The sequence below is a fragment of the Molothrus aeneus genome, chromosome Z (genome assembly GCF_037042795.1).
Source record: "Molothrus aeneus isolate 106 chromosome Z, BPBGC_Maene_1.0, whole genome shotgun sequence".
Taxonomy (NCBI): Eukaryota; Metazoa; Chordata; class Aves; order Passeriformes; family Icteridae; genus Molothrus; species Molothrus aeneus.
In genome coordinates, this window is record NC_089680.1 from 8873019 (window position 1) to 8896542 (window position 23524).

At 52.0% G+C, this 23524-nt stretch overlaps 1 protein-coding gene across 3 annotated transcripts in view; it reads left to right on the forward strand.

Moving 5' to 3' along the window:
* The window catches only part of RUSC2 (RUN and SH3 domain containing 2), a 35959-nt gene extending 21579 nt beyond the window's left edge, over positions 1 to 14380 (forward strand). For 2 of the 3 annotated variants that reach the window (XM_066568732.1, XM_066568733.1), the window contains exons 3-12: positions 1987 to 2775; positions 3268 to 3468; positions 4611 to 4754; positions 5670 to 5746; positions 7802 to 7976; positions 8654 to 8759; positions 9748 to 9794; positions 10715 to 11687; positions 12292 to 12465; positions 12786 to 14380. In XM_066568732.1, coding sequence (XP_066424829.1) covers positions 1987 to 2775; positions 3268 to 3468; positions 4611 to 4754; positions 5670 to 5746; positions 7802 to 7976; positions 8654 to 8759; positions 9748 to 9794; positions 10715 to 11687; positions 12292 to 12465; positions 12786 to 12966 — 2867 coding nt within the window. In that variant the 3' untranslated portion in view covers positions 12967 to 14380. The remainder of the gene's footprint in view (positions 1 to 1986; positions 2776 to 3267; positions 3469 to 4610; positions 4755 to 5669; positions 5747 to 7801; positions 7977 to 8653; positions 8760 to 9747; positions 9795 to 10714; positions 11688 to 12291; positions 12466 to 12785) is intronic. The other variant, XM_066568734.1, reaches the window with a different exon arrangement.
* The last annotated feature ends 9144 nt before the right edge of the window (positions 14381 to 23524 follow it).

A 23524-nucleotide genomic window follows, 5' to 3' on the forward strand; every position in this document is an offset into this window, starting at 1 on the left:
GTGCAGCTTGAAGGGTTGTATCCCTTCCAGGGTATTTACCGTGCTTCTCCATGAGAATCACCTGCCCTTAGCTCCTAAGACGGAGATGTTTAAATGCTTAGCAGAGTCAATGTCACAACTTTTGTTTTTTGGAGTTATGTGGGGCAGAGGTGGAAGGGGAAGAGGCACAGCCAGCATTCTCCTTTCCTTGCAGGTCCTGGAAGCTCACACAGTTTCTGCTAGGACTTAACAGTGTGAGTCCTGCAGAGTCTAATCTGTATGTCTCTGCTGGAATATCCTGGTTGTGTCCCCCACAGTGCTGTGGATTACAGCAAAGGTTCCCAGGGGGAGCCACTGTCACAGTTACCTCTGTGGGGAAGCTGTAATATGTGACTTGTATTCCCCCTTGATTGCTGTCACTTGTTCTCATGAGGAAGCTGTGTGACATTCCCTTTGGAAGTATGGCCATTTCTCCAGCACTTTGGGAGACTTCTGTCTCTGCCCTAGGCAGACATTATACCTGCTTCACAGGTAAAAGCCCTTCTAAAATGCCTCTAATTAGACCACTGCAGTAAATAGCCCCTATTATGTCAAAAAATTCTTGTGCCCTAACATACTGTCTCCACTTAATGTTCTGAAAATATCTGCAGGAGGTGAGAACATGTGGTTTATTGCCATGGCAGGGGCGGGAGAGATTTTGGCCTTTGGAGTAAAAGGTTTTTAGTTATTGTCTTGTTTGTTTATTGAGCCTTGAATGTGTGCTTGGTGTGGGATGGCAGTGAAGGTAGGTCTCTGCTGGGGGAGGGCAGAATGGCTACAGCCCTCTTAGCTTCAGAGGGAGGGTTTGGAAGGAGCAGGCCCTGCTCAGGAAGGAGGGGGCAGACAGGAGCTTTCAGGATAACATGTCCCAGCAGTTGCTGCCCACCATGCCAATGGGGTCCCTCCTTCTGCACTGTGACAGCAAGGCAGGCATCAGGGCTGTGCAGGAAGCTCCTGCCTGTAGCTGGAGATAGAGGCATATCTGCTGTGCTCCAGAGCAGTGTGCAAGCCTGGAGGCTCTGAGAGGGGCTAGAGGGAAAGCAAGCCCTGCTAAAAGCTGGCTACAGGGAGAAAAGTCTGGAATACCCTGCAGGCAGCGGGTACACCAGGGCTGATAAGGGATCTCCGTCAGGCCCACATATGCACCCAGTGCTCTGTGTGTTTTGGACTGAATGCACAGTGTGTCACACTTCAGATGTGTCCCTCAGGATATTTGTGGCTCCATCAGGAGCTGGAGGCACATAGATCAGCCCACCACACTCCCTCAGGACCTCCTAGCACATCATTTGCTGCAGCAAACTGTCACTTTCCAGGGTTGAAGGTGGAATGTTGGGAATGTCCTGTTTAGGTCTGGTAGAGGCATGAAGGATGAAGGAAGCTCTGTGTTCCAAAGTAGGGGCAGTTACAGTGAAAAGAATAGGGAGGGAGAAAGGGAAGCAGGCAGTCTTTGCTACAGCACCAATATATTGTGATACAGGATGCAGAGCTGCAGTGCTATTGCATGTAATGCTTGTGCTGGGCCATGCAAGTCCACAGTGCATGTAGGAGGGGACAGTCCTTTGGGATGAGAAATCTGACTCTACTACAAAGTGCTGGGCATTGGCTTTGTGGTACTGCTTGGGCAGAGGCAGCTCAAGGGCAGGCACCTGATCCCATGGCTTTGTGCTTTCCAGGGGGCAAGAGACTGGGAAAGGATATGAAGCTGGTGACCCTACCAGGATGGACAAGGTCCTGGTGCAGTGCTGTGCTCTTCCAAACATCTGGAACTCTGCATTTGGGGCCACTTATCTTTTATCTTGCCAGCTCTTGATGTGTGTAACCAGTTCAGACTTGAACGAGTCTGTAACTGGCTCATCCTCTTCCTCCTGCAACAGAGAGCACATTATTTTTTGCCTGTATTCTGCCTGGCTGAGGATGATTGTTGCTCTGCCCATTCCTCACACTTTCTTCCCCTTTCTCTCCCTGAAGGTGGTGGCACAGACAGCAAACCTGTGGTACGCTACAGCAAGGACCAGCGTCCCACAACTCTGCCCATCCAGCCCTTTGTTTTTCAGCACCATTTCAGCAAGCCACCCAAGGCACGTGCCCTGCACAGCCATTTTGCCTCCAGCCTTTCCCAGCTCTACAGCTTGTCCAGCAACCGGCCTGCCAACCAGCAGATCTCCACTTCTCAGTCCTCAGCCTTGGCCACCTCGGCAGAGCAGGCAGCGGTGGCGGGGAGCCAAGCCCATGGCACGCTCGCGACCCAGCAGCGCTTAGCAGACGGAGCTGCCTCGCGCGGCGATGGGGGCATCAAGAAGCCTGGCCCCGAAACAACCCGTCCATCCCCGCTGGGCAGCTACTCCCCCGTGCGATGCAATGTGCCTTTCTTCCAAAGCGTGGACTCCTCTTCCTCACCCATCTCTGAGAGAGCTGAAGACAGCCAGCCCCCCAGAAGCAGGTCCTGCCCCATCTCTGCTAACCTGCTTCCCACGAGGTCATCTCCTGCTGTCAGTGTCATGCAGCCCACCAAAGCCACCAAAGCTGACACCCTGAGGCAAAAGGAGAACCCCAAGCTGATTCCCAAGAAGGAGGCCCCGCTTGAGCCAAGCCCACCACTCTCCGAATACCGACTCCACAGTGGGTCCCTCCCGCCCCTCTCAGTGGGTGGCATGTCCATGAGCAGAGTAGGAGGCCATGCAGATTCACACTGGAGAAGTGGCAGTGAGACCAGCAGCTCTGGTCCCCTGAGCAGCATGGGAGTACGGCCTGTCAATGGTAGGTACCCATCCTCCAGGACCTGCTAGTCTGGAGCATCTACAGCTCCCTGTAGCTATGTCTGCTCCCTATAGTGCCACCATTTCCTATAGCCACAGACCAGTATAAAAGTGCATCTGGATGCTGCAGGAAGACCTGCAATAAGGGCATGTCCCTCCAGTCACAATTCCTACACTGTGTCTCCAGAGAGTGCAGTGTGGGCTGCTGGTCTTACAGCACCCCATGCCAGGTGCTTGCACCCCAAACCTGCTGCCTCTGTGCCTGCATCCACAAGGGCACCCAATCTCCTGCACTGTTTTGCCAGGCAGTGGCATCCACCTGTCTCCATGTGCATGTGCTAATGTCCTGAAATGCTGCTGGACCTCTGAGTAATGTGCTGTCTCTCTTTCTCTGTCCTCCATCTTTCTCTTGCTCTCCTTTCCCGTCTCCCTTCCGCATCCTCCCGTGTGCTCTCGTCATCCTGTCTGGTGCTCACTGCCCGCGGCATCCCAGCGAACCACCTCTCCCCCCAAGCGCTGAAGTGGCGGGAGTACAGGCGGAGGAACCCCCTGGGTCTGGACCGTGTTTCAGGGCTGCCCAGCTTAGCGGGCAGCCTGGACAGGAGGCAGCAAGAGCCTCGGCTGAACCGGGGCAACCCCATCTTTGAGCTCCCTGGCGCTCTCAGCACCAGCCATTTCCACTGCAAGCTGAACGGTGCGCACCACCTTTCTGCTGGGGGGTCTTGGGAGGTGACCTTGGGACTCAGGCTCAAGTTAAGCTTGGATTCATCACTGCTCTGCCGGCTCAGGGCAGGAGGGATGATGCATCTCTTTGCAGTATAGCTGAAGGGTTCAAGAGGAAGGTGAAAATTGCCTCATTGGTTCAAATCTTTGTGGAGCCTTCCTCCTCCATGAAGTGAGAGCAGTCAGGTCCAGCTCTGAGCTGGGTTGAAGGGCAAAATGAATGGCCCAAGAGCCTGCTTAGACCGCAGTAAGTGCTCCTGGACTGTGGTTAGCTTGTAGTTTGTCTCACACAGGAGTTTGGGCCCTTGGAGATCTCAGATCTGTGTCCCATGGTGCCTGACCGTCCTGTGCCCCAGCCCTGACAATGTGCTGAGTGCTGAACTGTAGATTTCATGAGGCAGCTGATAACACTAAAGACCTTCACAGGACTCTATCTTCTGCAGCCTTTGCCCTTAAGGTCTTCCCTGTCCTCCAAAACCTGTGCAGGAAGGGCTGACAGGGGCAGGCTGCTTTGGACTGAACCTCTGACACTCCTGTGGGGAGAACAGTGTGGTCTGTCTGTGGGAGGAAGAGCATTCTACAGGCTAGCCTCAAGCCATGGAGGGAATTCCTCAAAGCTTTACTCCACCAACCCAAACAATTTCTCCATCTTTCAAGGAAAAATGCATGGCACAGAGTCAAACAGATGGAAGTCAAGCACATGGGAGAACTCCTATGTATGTCACCCTTTGGAAACAGAGGCCATCCCAGAGAACAGGCAGCAAACATGCAGGTTGTTGTCTGTGGATGCCTGTGTGCCACAAGTAATGATTTGCTCTGTGCTGACTTCCGACCCTGCTTGCAGCAGCATGGGAAGTCTGGTGCAGCATTTCCCTTAGCCCTAGCCCATGGGAGTGAACTTCCCACAGCATCTTCCAGAACCTGTGGGCCCCCAGTCAAGCTGTAGGTGGTATTGGGTAGGCCATGGGGATCAGTTGTGCAGGCACACATTGCAAACCACTGCTGGGGTAGCCACAAGCCTGTAGCCTCAGCAGAGGACAGGTGGCATGAAAACTGCTGCTTCAGTGTGTGGGACTGGGGCTGATTCTTGTCCCCTCTGTCTTATCCCTGCAGGGCAGTCTATGAGGCAGCTCCAGCTTACCTACAATGACTTTTTCCCTGACTACTTCTCGCTAGCGGAGAAACCTCCTGCTGAGTTCTGCCTCTCCCCAGATGGCAACACAGAGTCCATCTCCATCGACTTGCTGCAGAAGAACGGTGAGTCCAATCATCTCTGGTGGACCATGTAATGTGCCATGGAGTGTGCTTGAGCTGCTTCTCCCAGGAAATGTGATTAGAAGGGATCTTAAGTGCACAGGAATGAGCAGAGAGAGCAGACAGGCACAGGAGTGTGACCCTAAGGCAGGGCATGCTGCCACCCCGGGCTCTGTGTACAAAGGTAAACCTGCGTGTATCTGTATGGTGTTGCAATGTGCTAATCTGAGATTTTGTAATTTGGGTTAAAAGTCTGTTCAGTCCTACATAAGTAGTATAAAATTGTATCAATTATATAAAAAGGTGGGAGAAAAGACTCCAGAGCAGGACGAGATATGGCTGTGGTGGGATCCATGCTAGGGGCAGGGCTGGCAGGACTTGACAGCTGATTTGTTAATCATTTCAGAGGCAAGGGATGTACAGAAAGGTTCCCATGCCTTTGCCAGCTATGTGCTCATGATTACCAGGTGGCAGCTTTCCCTTCTGTTTCAGTTTTGTTCTCACATTATCCTGGTGCATGTGACAGATTATACACCACTGGCTTGTTACTGAAAGTCATGACAGAACCTGCCAAATGCAAGGCTTCTGCCCTGCCAGCCTGTGGCATCAAGACAGCAAAAGACACATTGCCTCAGATCCCATCTCTGCTGCCTCAGGGCATGGGGTGTGGAGGTGACGGTCCCTGTCCCTTGGGAATATTGACAGGTTGTCCTACTGGCAGTCTGATAGGTGAGTGCTGGAGCCAGCAGAAGAGTTTTGGTGAGGATTTAGGAGAGTCTCTGCGTGTTTTTTGGCAGAGAGCGCTTGTGTGTAAACGTGGGCTTGCAGTGCCCCTATCTGATTACTTCCAGGAGTGTTTTGTCAGAGTCCATCCCAGCAGCCCCTCAGGCAGCTCTTTGACCTGTTGTTTTCCACTAGGTCTTGTGAAGGCTATCAACACCGCTGTTGACCTGATTGTGGCTCACTTTGGAACCAGCAGGGATCCAGGGGTGAAGGTATGTCTTGCATCCAACTCCATTCTGGGTAGCACAGAGAGTACAGAGCAAGAATGCCTCTCCATTCTCTTCCAGTCAAAAACTACAGGTTATCTAATGAAGGCAGGAGTACCAAGAACAAATCAAACAACGGTGATGGCACACCGTGCAGCAGATACTAAATCTATGACAATTCCTGTTGCATGATGCAGTATGTAGATGTATTTAAAGGAAGATCAGAAAAACACAGGGAAATGATGTTTATTAAACACATAGGAATAATGTCCAGCTTAGACTCTGAGTTGGAAGTAGTTGTAGGCTGTGAAAGTATAAAGGGCAAGTATTATGTATGTTTGTTCTGTTTTAACTCTTTCTTTATGTACTTACTATGGCTCTTTATAAGAAGAAACACCAGACCAGCTGCCCTTCTGCTCTGATGCAGCACACCCAGCTCTTTTTTCTCACACAGTGGAGAGATGTATTTCCCTCCTTCACATGTCCCATGACTCTGGTCTGGCACTGGTGCCAGGGTACAGTGCAGTGTTCCCCATCCCTCAGCATTTCACATTTTAATATGAGATATTGAATCATTTTAATAATGATAAAAAGGTGCATCAGACTTCACCCATCTGGGGCAGCTGGTCACACCCATGGTAGCCCTTACCATGAATACATTAGAGTATTTAGAGTACATCTAAGGGGCTGGCTGTGTTAGGCCCTTGCTCCCCTCATTTCCAATTTCTGGAATTACACAGAAGTGCATCTAAGTTTCCCTGGAGCTGTCTGTATTTGGCCTGTGCTCCCTCATGCCCCGTTTCTGGAATAACACAGAAGCAGAGCAATTTTGCTTGTGTTTGTACCAGGCATTGTTTGCAGTCCTGTGACACCCAGCATGTTTGTGGTGCCTCCTCTTAGTGCTGAATGCCTGGCTTCAGCCAGGCGACTCTGGGCAGCAATGTGACACTGTTTGGACATGACAACTCCCCTGGCATGCCATCCCCAAGGAGAAACTTGACTGGGACAGATTCCAAAACCATTCAATCTTATCTCAGAGCCCAGTGTAATTTTGTTCTAATTACAGCTGTTTCTGATGCAGAGATTGGTGTGCAGCATAACTGGAGCTGTTGAGATTCCCATGGCTTTTTAAGGCTTCACTGTGAATTTCTAATACTTGCAGTGTAGGTTTGGGGAATAATTGCAACATTCCCCCATTACTTTGCTTATCAGACAATGCTGTGGTTTTAGCCTTGGGTTTCTTTATACATCAGTGTGCCAGGGGCTGAGCATTCACCTGTCAAAAGGCAGCATCCATCCCTGCTGCTGCCATGCTCAGTGGATCTGACAGGATTATTCCTGAGCCAAGTTCAGTTTCAGTTCAGGGCTTTTGTGAACCTGTGCCAACTGGTCAGTATAATTCCAGCTCAGCTGGTAAAATCTGTGCCCTGAGCACCATTGCCTGACCCATTTGGATAGACCCCTTGGCAGCTCAAAGACTGTAAGCAGCAGAATATGTCCCTGTTCTGCTGGTGCTGGGCTCTTACATGGGCTCTTACATGCCTCCTCTTCACCTCAGTCTGAGCTCTGACTATCCATTTTGCCCTTATCTGTATATTTATAGTAATCTCTAGGAGTTAGAGCTTGACATGTCACTGAGTTAAGTGTTCTATAACCCCTCAGTGCTGGTAGTTCTATGTGGGTTGGTGCTTCCTAATCCAAAATTAACTACAAGAAAATCTACAGCAGCAGGAATATCCCCAGCTCCTTTCTTCCTCCAGCAGGAGAGCCTTGTTATCCCTCTTGGGAGACCCAGGCATCCTTTCTCATTGGGATATCCTCTTCCCAATCTAGGATATTCTTTTTTCAAGTTATTGCCTCTTCCCAGCCTGGGGAAGAGCTTGCAGAGAGCAATCCAGAACTGATGTATGAAGCATCAGGAGTGAAAGCAAAGATCCTGCATGTTCAAGGAGCTGCCTGGATGTTGCTTGCTGGGTGTCTGTAGTGGTACTGAACTGTTTCCATGCATCTGTACCTTGAAAACGGTTAACAACACTCTCCCTGTTACCTGTTTTCCATTAGGCCAAACTTGGGAACAGCTCTGTGAGCCCCAATGTGGGGCATCTCATCCTGAAATACCTGTGCCCAGCTGTCCGGGACATTCTCAGTGATGGGCTCAAGGCTTACGTCCTGGACATGATCATTGGCCAGAGGAGGAACATCCCCTGGAGCGTGGTGGAGGCATCCACCCAGCTAGGTATGGATGCTGTGCAGCAGTGCCTACGGTAGTTGTGTTTGGGAGGTGCTGTGGAAGGTTGGCTCTAAGGATCAGGCGGCAAAACACCCATTTTCCTGCTTGGAACAGGGTGCACATGTACCATCTCTTGCAAGAAGGGAGGGACACTGAGCTGTTCTTCCCAAGTATTTATTGTCATTTCCCCTGAAATTTGCAAATTCTCCCATAACAGGCCAAACTAATAAAAAAAGGAAGGAAAAAACCCCAACAAAATTAATTCCACATTGTTTTCTGCATCATACTGGGAAGCCTCATAGCCTGACTATGACAAATCTTCAGCTCTGCAGTTATCTCTATGACTGCAGACACCCCAAATTATAAGCACACACCACAATATTCTCTTTATATGCTGATTTTGAGCCAGTGGCTGTGATTGTCACTGAAGTGTGGGAGGCAGGTCCTGGTAGTAAAACTCTCCCAGAGTTTTGGAGTGGTGGTCTGGGATGGATCACAGCCCATCTCCCACGTGTAGTCTGAGTGTTGGTATGGAGTGAGTTCACATTGGCATGGTGGAGAGGCAGTGCACACACAGACATGGACGCCCAGACAGTGTCTGTCTTGCCTTGATGCTCCATCCTGTGGTGCAGTTTTGGCTTTGCTCACCACAGCTAATTTCAACAATTTGCTTCTCTCCACAGGGCCCTCCACAAAGTTGCTGCACAGCCTCTACAGCAAGATCAGCCAGTACACAGAGCTCACCAACCACACCATGCGGTTCAACGCGTTCATCTTTGGCCTCCTCAAGTAAGCAGGACCCCTCGGGTGGCTGGACCTCCCTGTCCAGGGCTGGCCGCAGCTTTGGTCCTTGACTGCAGGCAGGCACAGTTGACCATGAAACAAACTTAAGAATCTGGGAAGCCACTTCCCAGAAGCAGGCTAGGGGAAGAAGAAGCTGTAAATCTCAGAGAACTCCTTCCAGGTCAGGAGTGAGAATGAGTGGCTGTAGCCAAGTGAAGAACTGGGTCAGTCTGTTTTAGCCCCAAAACATCAGGTGAGAAAACTCTGTCCAGCTTCATATGAGGTTAGACATAATATATGTATGAGTTACTCTTGGAAATTCCTCTTTAAACCACTGTTTCCTGGAGCTGCAACAGATCCCAAGGCATGAGGTTCTGAAAGAGAAATTGCCCTGGTCCAGGAGTCCAGACTGCTGTGTTTAACAGAGGAAGGCAGCAATATGTTTTTGTGGGTGAAGGGATAAGTACTGCTAGGATGGTGTTTCCCTGCTCCTCTCTGGTGGTTAGCAAGAGCTCTGGCAGTGGCAATGGAGTTCCCAAGATCTCTGGAAACTCTTAGAATTCCTTCAGGCAGGAACAAGCTCTGCCCAGCTCTCCCCACACAGGGTGACCCCATTCTCCTCCACTGGCATATTTTGGGCTGAGCCACCAGTACTGGTCTTAGTGTTGTAGATCATTTGCCTCTTCCACAGCAGCCTCTTCTCAGCAAAACAAAGCTCTATCAAGGACATAGGAGCAGAACAGTGAGGAATCACGGTTATTCGTGGTTACAGTTGCTCATGTAAAGCTGTGTAGATGTTCAGTGACAGGCTGAGTGTCTGTGATAGGAGCATGCTGATGGGAGCAAGCCACTGTCCTTTCTGTGAGCTTCACAAGCTCATGCTTTGTAAATGCCCTTTTCCAGCCACACTTCTTGTGGCAGATCCATGAGGATGAATGGGGTTAATAGATTTTCACTGTTTCTTTCTTACCCTGCTAATTTTCCATTCCTGCAGTATCCGGTCCTTGGAGTTCTGGTTCAACCACCTTTACAACCATGAAGGTAAGAGCCTGAAGGCTGTGGGGGCTGCAGTGGGAGCCAAACTCTGCACACAAATAGAGCATGGGACGGAAATGTGTTTCTCTTGTTGCTCTCTCAGCTTGGGCTGCTCTTCTCTGCCCTGAGGTGAAGGACTAAGCTATTACACAGTCTCAAAGTGGCAGGGAAATCCCAGGTGGAAGTCCAAGCATCATGCAGCTCCTTCCACCTGAACCTGGACTTCCATTCTCCTTCCTTCCCATAGCTAGTACCCAAGGCTTTCAGTGCAGATCCCTCAGTCCATCTGCAGGAGATCAGATCTATGCCTCTCCAAACTTCTACGTTCCCTGCCCAGTGCCTGAGAGTTTTGTATGCCTGGAGATGTGCACACTTACCTTTTCAGGCATGGAAGATAGGAAGATGCGGAAAGGAAAACCTGACATACAAAAAGCAGATTTTACTGGATGTATCTGTTTTATAGTAGAATAGAATAGAATAGAATAGAATAGAATAGAATAGAATAGAATAGAATAGAATAGAATAGAATAGAATAGAATAGAATAGAATAGAATAGGGTCTATGCTTATCCTGGATTTCTGAAGCAGAAGACGGCCATTTATTAGACCATAATTAAGACCTGGAAGTGTGAGCAAAAGCTGGGGCTGTCAGGTTATTCCCATCTTTCTTCCATGGCATTTGGTGGCAGAGGTCATCTGGGCTGATAATCTGCCAGGCAAGTCCTGGCTGCAGGTACAGCTGGAAAGCTCTGTCTGGGCCAGTTGCTGAGAAGTCACAGAGCATCTGCTGCTCCCTGACCCAGGCCTGAGCCTCACACTGTGACCAAAAACAGGTGTGCATCTCCTTTCCTTGTAGCTTCACCAGCTTCGTGGTGGCTTGGCAATGGTGGCAAGAGCATCTCCTCTAATTAATGTCTTTTCCTACAGACATCATCCTGGCACACTATCAACCAGTGGGCTTCTTGTGCCTGTCTCACAGTGTGTGCCAACCTCTTTTTGAGGAGCTCCTGCTCCTACTCCAGCCTCTCTCCCTGCTGCCCTTCAACCTAGACCTCCTCTTCGAGCACCACCTGATGCAGATGGGCAAAGAGCAGCAGCAGCAAAAGGAGCTGCTGCGTGTGAAGCAGGACCTGCTGCTTTCTGTGCACTCCACCCTGCAGCTGATGCGGACCCGGGGCAGCAGTGAGGATCCTGATGGCTGCAGCACCGCCCCTGAAACATGCCAAGGGGGTGCCAGAGATGGTGACATCTCACCAGGGCACAGCCCGCAGCAAGCTGTGAGTGAGAAGAGGGTCAAGGGAGTGGGGGCCTCCTCCGGAGAAGGTGACAGGGAGGAAGAGCAGAGCAAGATGCGAGAGAGCACGTGGGAGGGGAAGAAGGACAAGCAGGCAGGCTGGTGGTACCAGCTCATGCAGACCTCTCAGATTTACATTGAGAGTTCAGCTGAAGGCTCAAAGTTCATCCGCTCGGAGAAGAAGAAAGCAGCTTTGAATCCTGCACCCCGGTCAGTGGAGACCCAGAAGGCACCACCTCCTCGAGAAGGAGTGGTGGAGGGTGCAGAGGCTTGTCCCATTGCTGAGGGCACCTTGGAGGAGAGGCCCAAAGCAGCCAGCAAGCCAAGTCCTGAAGCCATGGAAGAGCCCTTGGAAAAGCCCCAGCAGGTAGTGGTCGGTGAAGAGATGAAGGAACGGAGCTGGCCCTTCTGGATGGGCAGCCCCCCAGACTCTGTGCTTACAGAGCTAAAGCGCAGCAAGGAGAAGGAGGCTCAGCAAAGAGTGGGAGCAGCAGCAGCCCCCCAAGAGGACAGCAGCACCAGTGCATCAGAGGGCAGCCAGCCCATCAAGTGGGGACACTTGTTTGGGTCCAGGAAGGTACAAAAAGAGCCCAGACAACCAAACAGGTAAGGGCAGGGGTGGTTTGGGGCTGAGAAGGTCTGGTTAAGGTGGAATGTGGCAGCACAAGTGGAAGTCAGGCCATGAGCTGACCGCTGGGCTACACCATGGTGGTACATCAAGGGTCTGTAACCCTGCTCAGTCCTGCCAGCCTGCCTTAATTCCTTCCATATCCTTGCTCAGTCTATCTCATAGGCTTTCCTCTTCTACCTGAGCCCTGTCACTGCCTTGGTATCTAAACCCTGCTACATGGCCCCATTATCACCCTATCCCTCTGAAAACCACATGTTGAGAACAGAACACAGAGCCATCGCTGTTGCTTACAGCAGGTGTGCGGGAAGGGTGAAGTTTCCAGTAGCTGAGATCCCTGTGCACTGCCTCTCCCTCTATACACCCTTATTGCTCCTGAAAATGACTACTGGAAATGTCCTTCCCAGTCCAGGCTGTGGTGTTAGATCTGAGACCCCCCTGCCTGGAGACCCAGGGCACTGCTTAGAGTGCATTTAGTGTGTGAAGCCAAACCTCTAAGGTGTGACCTTGCCATGAGAGCACCTGCTCTGTTTCCCTGGGTGCAGTTTCCTGCCATTGACTGCTTCTGTCTCCTCCTTCCAGGTTGCCCTCCGGCTGGCTGAGCTTGGACAAGTCCGTCTTCCAGCTGGTGGCCCAGACAGTTGGGGCTAGCATGTGGCGTGAAGCAGCCCCGGAGCCAGACCCTCCCCATCCAGAACCACCTGAGGCACCTGCTGTGGCACGACCAGTCCAGGCGATGTCTCCTCACCCTACCTGGTGAGTGGCACCAAGTGGACAATCCTGCAGGTGCTGGAATGTGTTAGGTTGAGGGTGGCACGGCTCTGCCTGTTGCAGTTTGCATGGCCCCCTTTATAGTCATGGACCAGAGAATGGTTTGGGGGGGGGCAATGATGCAGCTTGTGCACTGATCCACCACAGCTCTGCAATCTGCAGGTGATGGGGAGCTGGGAGGGCAGCTAGGAGCCTAGCTGGGGAGGGAAGCAAGGGGTATTTTCCTCTCCCCCTGGGCCTGTGGTGGTCCCTGGGTGGGGTGGGTGTCCTGAGGTCAGCTAACCCTACTTTCCTTCTGCCCGCAGTGAGGTGAAAGCTCTTTGCCATCACATTGCCACTGAAGCAGGACAACTGAGCTTCAACAAAGGGGATATTCTGCAGGTCATCTCCAAGGTGGATGGTGACTGGCTGCAGTGCAGCCTTGGCTCCGAAAAGGGACTGGTGCCCATCATGTATGTCACCCACCCTGAGGATGAGGACTATTGACACGTTTAGGAGGCCAAGCACAGTTCCCTGGGCTCCTCTGGGGTAGCCTACCCTGCCAGAGGAACAAACACAGCTTCTTGCTAGTTTCTTACCTTTCCTGCCATTACAGAATACAGTAACCGTAGGTGGTTCCTTCTTGCTCCTCCTTGTGCAGCTGCCAAAGGCCAATTTAGCCCCGCGGGGTCTTCTGCGAGCTGCACCTCGTATTGCCAGGCATCGCCATGCATGCAGCCACACCAGGGACCGCCTGACCCCCCCCTCCGCCCCTCACTGTCTGCAGCACCCACAGGCCATGGACTTGTACATTACAGGAACCCAGGCAGTCCCTGCCAGGGCAGCGCTGCCCCGCTGTTGGGTGCTGGAGGTGCAGGATGCTGGCCATCCCCTGCCTGGGGGTCCAGTGCAGTCTGCAGCATCCATCATCCCCAGCATCCTCAGCTGAAGGGGTGGGAGCACCCTGCATTGGCAGGGTCCCTGCAAGGCTGGGCTAATGGGCTATGTTTATTGGGGCACTGCAAAGTAGGCTCCTTCACATCGGAGCATCCCTGTCCTAGTGTGCTGTAGTAGTTCCTGGTGGGTTGTACCGGGACAAGTGTCCTGGCAGTGCCACACTGCAGGGCTGGGGCTGTGTATGGCCACAGCCAGGGGAGGGGGACGGGGTATGTGTGTGAGTGTGGAGCAAAGGGGTGTGAGGGGCTGTGAGGAAGGCACGGGGTTGTTCAGTGTAACGTAGGTCCAGGATGGGTAGTGCCACCCTGTGCAGAGATGGGTGCTTTGGGGGGAGGCCGTGTGCCCTCCACACTGAGCAGGGAACTGGTGCCTGGGAAGCCCTGGGATGCTCAGTGGAGGGCGCTGGAGGGGAGGGAATGAGAGCAGGGTCCCTGTGTGGGCTAGGGATTTGGGGGCAGTGCTCTCAGCAAGTAGATTGGGGGTGCTCCTAGAGGGAGCTGGGGAGCCTGGGGAGGGAGGGGTGGTGCTCCCTTTGGCACAGGGTTTCTGGTCTTGCTGAGCAGTGCCGTGGGGTGGGGGGGATAAGTGTTGTGCACAAACACAAGGGGATACTGGAGGTCCTGGGGTCCTTGGTAGAGGCAATGCCAGTCAACCCCTTCCTTGCCATGTTCATGCCGCCTGCTGTAGTGGGGATCTTCACCTGCCTGTCAGGTGGGGAACAGTGTTAATGAAAGGCCATGCCAGTATTTGGTGCCATGGCCGGCTTGACGCTGTTCACAGCATCGTGCCTGGGCTGGCTTCACCATGGCAAGGGGCCCTGGTCTTGCTAGGTTACCTCCTGCTTGTACATCGCTTAGCAGATGTTGCACCATATTTAATTTGTATCTCCCTGTTAGAATGAGGTGTCTCGCCTTTATTTATTTCTTTATTTATGATGCATATTAATAAAAAAGGTGCTGATTGAGCTCCATGCTACCCAGATTTATCATTTCAGCAAATCCCTGTGAAGGGTCTGTGGGTTACCTGTGCTGGGACACTGCACTGCAGGCTTCCTCCTGCATTCACCACAGCCTACACCAGACCTTCAGGAGGACATAGGTTGCCCTCAGCAGTCCGACCTCTCAGTTCAGGCCTGAGGGGTGAGGGAGTGGGCACTACATATAATGTCTTGGGGAAGCAATGCTGTTTGGGGTTCCTTTTGCATTGCTTGCAGTCACCCAAGCTGATTTAGACAGGAGATCACACCATCTCAGCCTGGAATCTGCTCCTGGGGGTCATGGGAAGGTAAAGGTGAAGGAGGGGTTGTGGTCTGGGACCCATAGTCTGGGACAACCTGGCCATGAGTTTCAATGGCTGTGGGTCACTCACCAGGAAGGACTCCAGAGATTCTAAACTTAGACTCAAAACAAACACTGGGCCTCCAAGTCCACTATGAACCCCAAAAGCCACTTCTCTTTACCCTTCAGCAGCTCAAAAGAAAAAGGGAAGAACTCTGCTTGTGACCTCAGGCTTCGCTGCAAGAACATCATTCTGGAGTTTGTTACATCCATGTGCACAAATGACATGCACATGTGCAGTGCATCAAAACTGCTGAAAAAAATCCACAACTGAAGCAGCATAAACCCCTGTTCTGGCAGGGAGCAGCACAGAGCAGGCAGGGCCGGCACATGAGCTGCTTTAACTAAACTCTCAGAGGGGGCAATGGTCAGAGCTGTTTACAAGTTCCATGGAGCCAGGCTGCTCTCTCTGCATGCACTGGCTGTCCCAAAGGAGGAAGGGGATGATGTGCTGGCAAATAGCCCCCCAGGGTGCTGAGTCAGGCCTGGGGCAGGAAAGGGGATTTCCAGCTGCCTGCATTGTGGGCACTGACGCTGAGTAGCTCCCTGGGTGCTTGCTGCTGGGGTAGCCTTGGGTGCAGGGGAGCACAGAGGGGTGATTACAGTGTCAGAGGCTGGATTTGGGATTGCTGCTATGGAACTTGCAGCTGCTGAGGTCTTCTTTGGGGTCATCTGGCTGAAGGCAAGCAGATCCAGGTTGGTGGCTGTCAGTCTATGGCAATGAGGAACTGGCCACAGGGCACAAAGCCCATGAATCCTGCAAGGCTGAAAGTACACAGCAATGTGTGTGGGACATTGGGATAGTATGGGACAACACTGGAGCTGTGACTGGGTGGCCCTGCTGGTGGCCTGGTCCTGGAGGGTCACCTGTAGGATCCTGATGGGGACATGGGCCTATGAGCTCTGTCAGGGTCATGCTAAGCAGGAAGAAGACACACTGGGTGTCCATAGATACTCATCATGGGGGCTCCTTCTCTCTGGGGACACTGCTGGTCCAGGCCCTCATATGTCTTGAGGCACAGAGCCAGGCCAGGGCAGCTCTGGACCAGCACCAAGATGCAGTTAGTCCTGCCAGTCTCTTGACACCTGAGCAGCAGCAGTGTTCTCCTCCTCCTTTCAGGTATCACTGAGCCGCTACTCAGCAAAGTTGCTCCTGGCTTCCTTTCAGATATCAAAGCAGGTCTCAGCAACGTGCTGGGCTCTGTGGATGAACCCTGGGAGCAGAGATTCATCATGTAGAAAGCAAAAAAGAACCCAGTTTCATAGTACAGGAATCTGATCTGCATGCTACAGAAGCTGGGGGGATGACCTACATCACTGTGGGACCCAGTGCTGGCAGGAGTAAAGCTGTGGGATGACAGCAGGGCTGGGGCAGATTTAGGGAGTCCAGATGGGAGCCCAGCTGTGCATGACAATCTAAGGGAGGACATGTGCCAGCTGAGGCGGGGGGGACCTACTGGTGTCAAGTGCTAGGGGTTCCTGACAGGTCCCCTTGGACCTTCTCTGCCCAGGTCATCAGGACCTGGCTCATCCTCAGGGCAAAGGCAGTGACCATGAACCCTGGATGTCAGTGCTGAAGGAACTCTGGAATGCATGTGTCCGATGGAAAGGCCTGATACATACTGGAAGAGAGAAGGGAATGCCTTTCCTTCCTATGTCCTTGCTGGCAGCCAGATCCCATGCTCAGACTATAAGTGTGCAGAGGGCAGTGACATGCGCACACACACACACACACACAATTAATAGAATCAAAGACTGGTTTGGGTTTGAAGGGACATTAAAGATCATCTAGTTCCACCCATGCTACTGAGGACAGGAATGCCACTTACCAGCCAAGTTGCTCTGAGGCCCATCCAGTCCAGCCCCATCCTTGAACATTTAAAATCCCACAAATTTCCATTCAGCAGCTGCACCATGATGGGCAGGGGCTGCCATGCTGGGGATGGGTTTGCAGGTGGCTCTGTCACCTGTGGCCACTAGTTTGGGGTCATAATACGAAGTACAAGCTCGCATTAACCCCTGAGAGCTGTATGTGAGCTGAAAACAGCTGAACATCCAGCTTTTGGGTCAGCCCAGCTGCAGCCTAGCCTGGGGTCAGGCCAGCTCCCTGCATTGCCTCTGTCCCAGCCCGAAATCCCAGGAGCCACTTCTCAGCTCCCTGGTCGGTGCGACTGGACTTGCGGCAGCAGGCCAGGATGGCTGAGGCCTTGTCCAGCCAGAGGAAGGACAGTGCTGCTTTTGCAGCCCCATCCCGGGGCTCAGCACTGAAATTGGCTCCTGCCGTACTGACTTCCTCCCCTGAGCCCTTCTATGACTCCCTCTCTGCCTCAATGCCTCCAGCTGTACAGTGAAACCCACAAGGCCTCCTCTGAGTGAACTGCAGCGTCGCCATTGCCCATGAGCGGCCTTCATGGCCCAGGCCCTTTTCCCTGGCAGGGACGCTTATGGGGTGAGCGCCAGTCTGGCACCAGCAGCTCTACGTCTTCCAGGGGAGGGCTGACAAGCCAGATGCCACACCTGGAGAGCCTCATGCAGGGGAGGATCATGTATGGGTGCAAGCTGACTTCCAGCTGCAGGCCAAGACCTTTCAGACACTGCTTTCTTCTCTGTAGTGACCAGTGACAGGGCCTGAGGGAATGGTCTGTGGTTGGGTCAGGGGAGATTTAGGTTCAGTATTAGGAAAAGGTTCTTCACCCAGAGGGTGGTTGAGCACTGGAACAGGCTCCCCAGAGAAGTGAGCACACCACTGAGCCTGACAGAGCTCAAGAAGTTTGGACAGTGCCCTCAGGCACGTTCTGACTCTTGAAGAAGTCGTGTGCACAGCAAAAATTTGGACCTGATAATCCATGTGGCTCCTTTCCAGCTCAGCTCATTCTGTGATTCAGTGATTCTCCAAGGCATGGCCAGTGATGGAGCCCCTGCTTCAGAGGAGAGATGCAGACCTCTTTGCACCATGGATACACCTTTGGGAACAGAAATGTGAAATGAAAAAAAGGAGCAGGGTGTAGTGCTAGTGCTGGTGATCTTCAAGGCCTCTTATGACTGGTTTGCAACACCAGGCAGGGGCAAGCAAGGTGTCAGTGTGTGGCTTTCCACATGAACCACAAGACAGATGAAGATGGGGAACTGAGCTCTGTGCAGGAAATATGGGCCAAACATGTTCCCAGGAAAGGGCTGCCTGCTTGTGACAGCCGGAACATGCTTTGTTTCTATGATACTGCATAATTACCAAAGACTGAAAAGCTCAGGCGTATCTTAATCAGCATCAAAAAGGGGAATTATGTGGAAATGAGAAAACAGATAAAGCAGCACGGTCACAGTGTCCAGCAATCCTGCAAAGAGTTAAGGCAGAGCTTTCAGAGCTCCTGGTATCAAAAGGTAAAGATGAAGCAGCAGGAATAATGACCAGAGCCAGAGGTTATTCAAAACAGACAGGCTCCTTCAAAGAGAAGAAGTCATGTCTAGAAGACAAAAATAGTATCAGAGAGATAAAACATAAATTCTCGATAAGGCAAACAAAAAAGTGAGCAAAGAACAGCCTATAGAAGCAGCCAGCAGCCCTTTCTGCAAACACTTAACTCCAGATCTGCTACAGTGTCTGTAGGGTAGACAGGAGAGTGTGTCTTTGCAGCAGAGCGGCGTCCCTGGGGTGACACAATTGCTGCAAAAATGGCTCCAGAGCCCTGCAAGGTTGGTAGTGAAACAGGGCACACTCCTGGCAGCATGCCTGGACCCTGGCATTGCAGCAGGACACAGTTCCTTACCTACACCTGCCGAGACCCAGCCTGCCCATCCTTCCAGCTGAGCCAGACCTGCTGGGTGCAGGTGTCTGTGTGGCTTTCAGTTTGCCTGGTGTGACCAGAAGACGTTGGACCCCCCAGAGAAAGCAGAACTGATTCCCAACACCCGTCCATCCTCCCTGCCAGAGCCTGGGTGACACTCAAGGCTGAATTTTTATGATGTGGAGCAAGGGGAAGTGTGAAGAATTAGAAAGTTTCCTGACAACTTGCTTTGTCCATGGCTTTTGAGGTTTCATGTGGGCCATGAAAGATTTTCAGAGACGCCAGATACTGGTAATCTAGAAGCTGAGAGCCATTGTTCTGCTGGGAATGTTGCACAGTGGGACCAGGAATGTGATTTTCTTAGACTTTTTTAATTTATGGAATTCTTCTACTCTTTTTGCAAAGATCTTCCAAGCTGAAGAACCTATTCCTACTGACACCATTTGCTTTTGTAGCTCTTTAATTTTTTTCTTGAAAGGCCCAGACGCACAAAGGGGCAGGGAGAGGTAACCTCTGAGTTGCTGCTGTTGCTAACGCAGAGCAGCAGTCGCTTCTCTCCACTCCCCAAACCTCCCAGCTACCTGAGACAGAGCACACCTACCTCCCAGGTAGCTCCCAGGCTGTGCCCTGCTGCCATGCCAGGGTCCTGTCTGTGCACTTGCAACCCCAGGACACCTTTTCCAGGACAGATATGTTTGAGTACAGTGAACTCCCTATGGGTGAGCTTCATATTTGAGCAAAGGAAATAAATAGGCAGGCTCATAGAGGTGGGGACTCCTGCCACTGCAAGCTCCGTTTGCAGGAAGAGGTGAAGCATAGACAAAGGAGACTGGTTTTCTGAGCCTTGGAGGGAATGTGGATGGGCAGTCTCCTGCTCTGTTCCTGAGACATAAAAGACTGCAGGAGTATCTGCCCCCAGTCAGCTCGTGTGTTGGCAGAAAAAGAAGAAAACAAGAATTCTACCATTATTTGCTCAGGATTAGTTTTTGGGTGTGCCTGGGGGGAAGATATTTGGAGAGGGCCACCCTGCACTGGCCTGTTCAGTGCTGCTGAATAAAGGTTTTGCAGGGTATGCAAATCAGCAGAAAGCAGAGCCTGATCCCCGGTGCACGAGCACGTGTCCTTGCTGAGGAGCACAACAGAGGAGAACCATCACAGGGGAATGCAGCCTAGCTGTGAAGCCTCAGAGAAAACTTGAGGGCTTGTTTTTCTCCTACTTCTGTGTTTCAGTTGGGATGCAGGCCAGGCACATCCAGCAAGGTGGCTGAGGAAACACAAATTCATCATCTCCTGCCATGGACTTCCTCTGATGGTTGGGTCTGCTGCTGTGGCCAGTGCTATCAGCCTCCAGTCTGCACAGACAGCCTCATCAGCAGTCCCTTTTCTGCCCTGCTGCCTGTGCTGGCCTCCTACCCTTCATGGTCCTTCCTGCTCCCATCAAGTTTTGACAAAAAAATGTGCCACAGCAGTTGAGTTTGAGGGCTCCAGGGCTCATGTCCCCTTCTGCCCAAACATCTGCTCTCAGTCCAATCCTAAACAACAAACACTCCTACCAAAACCTTGGCTTTCCATCCATGGCACACAATGCCAGGTAATTAAGAGTATCTGTGCCCTTCAGAAGTCCTCTTTATCACAATCCTTATCACAGCAGTAAAAAGGTGAGGATTCTCCTGGTGTAGTCACTGCTTGAATATCTGGGTGAGTACGGAAGACACATCTTCCAGCTAAAACCCAGCCATGAACCAGAACACCTCACAAGTCCTTCTGAAATCTATACTGGGAGAGGAGGCAGCCCAGCTGTCATTAATAGCTGATCCTGACAGAAGACCTAAAAGCTGTGGTTTTAGACAAGAAATTAGAGACAGCAAGATTGCAAAAGGGTCATGGAGCTGAAAGAGAAAGAAGGCAGCGCTATACTGGCAGAGTTTCCCTATCCAGTAAGGAAGCTTCTTGCACCATATGTGATTTCTCTGCATGCCTGTTTCCTTTCCATGTTTGCACCACTCACAATCAGATGGGTGTGCAGTGAGGCAGCCAGGGTAGCTGAGACCTCAGTCCTGCCCTGGAGCATAGGCAAACATGGCCCTGCAATGGATGCTTCTCCTGCTCCTCACACCTCTGCTGGCAGCACAAAATCATGGTAAGCCCTATCCCAACAATTATGGAAAACCCCAGGGAAGAGGTAAGCAGTGCTCCCTCCTCTCCCTGCAAGAGAAGGTTTTACTGTGCTCCTTCTGCAGAGCCCCTGTGCAGCCTTATGGTGTGCAGGATACAGCAGCTGTATCAGGGCAGTCTGATGTCCACACTGGGGCCCAAGTCCACCAGCTGGGTTGTGGTTAGGCAGAGCTCTGTTTGGGGATGGAGGGCAGCAAAGCCTGGGCTGCTGGGAAAGCCTCTATGTGTTCCTCCATGGAGCTGGAAATACAAGGTGTCCATCTGTCCTGGCACAGTGTCAGGGTGCCATGTCCTCACCACAGAGGAGATGGCTGCTGGTGCCCCACCAGGACCTGGGGAGCCATGAGCTGAGCCCCTGGGTGTCCAGGAGAGCCTGGGGACAAGACTTATCATATTCTGGAATTGCTTTCTAATGCACTTCCTTGGTGCTGGAAGGATCAGGGCACCCCCAGGGTTCTGCTGGGCTCTTCCTTCCCTGACTGCACACTTTGATGCCAGCAGAGTCACTGGGAATTTGCTCACATGTTGTCTGTGCTCCCAGGAGGCTGCACTGTCTGGCAATTGAGCTGTGGGTGCAGGAACTGTGACCTTGCATTGTTCTGTATCTGTCTTGGAGTATTTGTCTAAACTAATTTTCTTGGAGCTAGGTGATAAAAATCATTAAGCTTGGAGCTAGGTGATAAAAATCATTAAACTAGCATCTAATCCTGTCATCCTGGTTTGCTGTGGTGTTGTATCTGGGTGGATGCAGGCTAGAGAAAACAGCTGATCTAGTGGCTGTGACAGAGTACAGGGAATGGGATCAGAAACTTAAATTGCTGATGTGAAGTGACATCAGGGGCTGTACTATGTGAGAGGTGTCACAGGAGCCTGTTTCCAGGGAAAATGTGGCTGGTTGCAGAGAGTGTAAGCACAGCACACTGTCACGCAAAAAACAAGGGCTAAAACTGCAACAGAGGATGTGCTCCTGTCCAGTGTCTTGCCATTGCCCAGATCCCTGCTGAAGCTGTTCTCCCAGGCCAGCATGTGCAACCATGGCTTTCCTGTTTGTTTTCAAGGGGCACACTAAGACCAGGATCCATCTGTGTCGTGTACAGAGGGACGCAGCAGGGTCCTGTAGGCCTGCAGACTCTTGTCACACTCTGCAGATCTCAGTCACCCAGCCTTCCCCAGAGGAGTCTGGCACTGCCTGTGACACAGATGATATTGCTGAGTTTGCACCTTGGTGCTTGTGAGAAGAGGAACGAAGACAAAAACATGTGCTGGCCACACCCAGCAGTGTGAGCAGCCCTGCCCGCATCCTCAGCACGTGGGCTCATCCCATCCTGGCACCTCTGCTGAGCTCCAACCTGATAGATCAGGGGCCTCCTCTTGCAGAGGGACAGGGCAAGGAAAATGGCCCCAGTGAGGCAGGAGGGTCTGCTAGGGTGGAACGGGCTGACAGGGGCAGTGGGGCAGGGTAAAGCTGTTGGACAGAGAGAGGGAACAATTGGGTGGAATCCCTGAGCACATCCCCTGGCAGATACCGGGTAAAACCTGTTGTGCATAGTGCCACAGAGAGCAGTGCAGGGAACAGCAGTGCAGCCACAGGCACACACAGGATGTGGTTTGCACGTGCGGTTGGCCCTGCTGCTCAGCTCCCCCTATCATGGGGACACTGTGCACTGGGCAGGGTGCATTGTGTCATTGTCCTATTGTCACCTTATTGTCTTGCTGTGCTGCTCTCACAGGGAGTTTTTCCTCCCTGAAATGCCATACCTGTACAAAACTCTCCTCCCCTTACAGCTCCAGTGCCCCTGGAAGGCAGGTGGGGAAGCTTCTAGGGCTCGTTTTCTGTGCAAAGGGTCTGGCATACAAGCTGGCTTGGATGCCTTTTTCATCAAACTTGCTTGACACTGTGTGTGATCTAGTGGCAGCTGACAAGAGGTTCTAACCAGGAGCACAGCTGCAATAACCAGGAGGTGGGAGGATGGTAGCTGAAAGTAAGCCATAGCCAATCTGAGAGGGTTTGTGCCAGCCGGATTCCAAACTGTGCCTAGAGTACATCCTATGGGGAACATGAGTGCTAAGAGGTACTGCAGTGAAGTGCCTGAGCGTGGCACCTTAGGGGTGGTGAACTGTGTGCTCTAACATGCTTCCACTTCCCATCACCAGAGCCAAAAAACGAATTTTGCCTCCTGTTCTTAGACACGTGTCAGATGTCCTTTAGCATCTGGTGCACCAGTACAGGTTAAAGTGCCACCATTTCCCAGCTCTTCTCACAATGCCTTGTTCAGTGACTTGCTTTGCCATCCCCTTTCCCTGCCATGACTCCCAAGCAGAGCATCCCCAGGGTCTCTCTGCTCCATCATTCTTACAGACCTGCTCAGCAGCTTTGGTTGCTAGTCAGGAGCACAGAGATGCTCTCAGACCCGTGTTTGTGTTTGCAGTGCCTTGCAAAACAACTCTCCACTGGTGGAAAGAGGGATTGCTTTTCTTAGCTCCTCTCAGCAAGCACATGGCATCAAACACAGCAAGACTGCAGTGCACTTTGCTGTCACCTCTCTCAGCTGCTGAGCTGCCCTGCCAAAAGGGGTGAACTTTGTCCTACTGCTTTTTAGATTTCACCTTGTCCTTTCTTCTTTGTGTGTGAGATAGTACAGTGTAAGAAAGGACACCTTCTGCTGTTAAGCAGAGGGCTGAACCCAGGAGCCTGACCTGAATTATCAGCATAGCTGTTTCTCCTGACCCTCCCCTTCTGGCCCTTGCTGGGCCTTTGTTTAGCCTGCCAGGCTCATAACTCCTTGCAGCAGGGACAGGCAGTCCAGACATTTC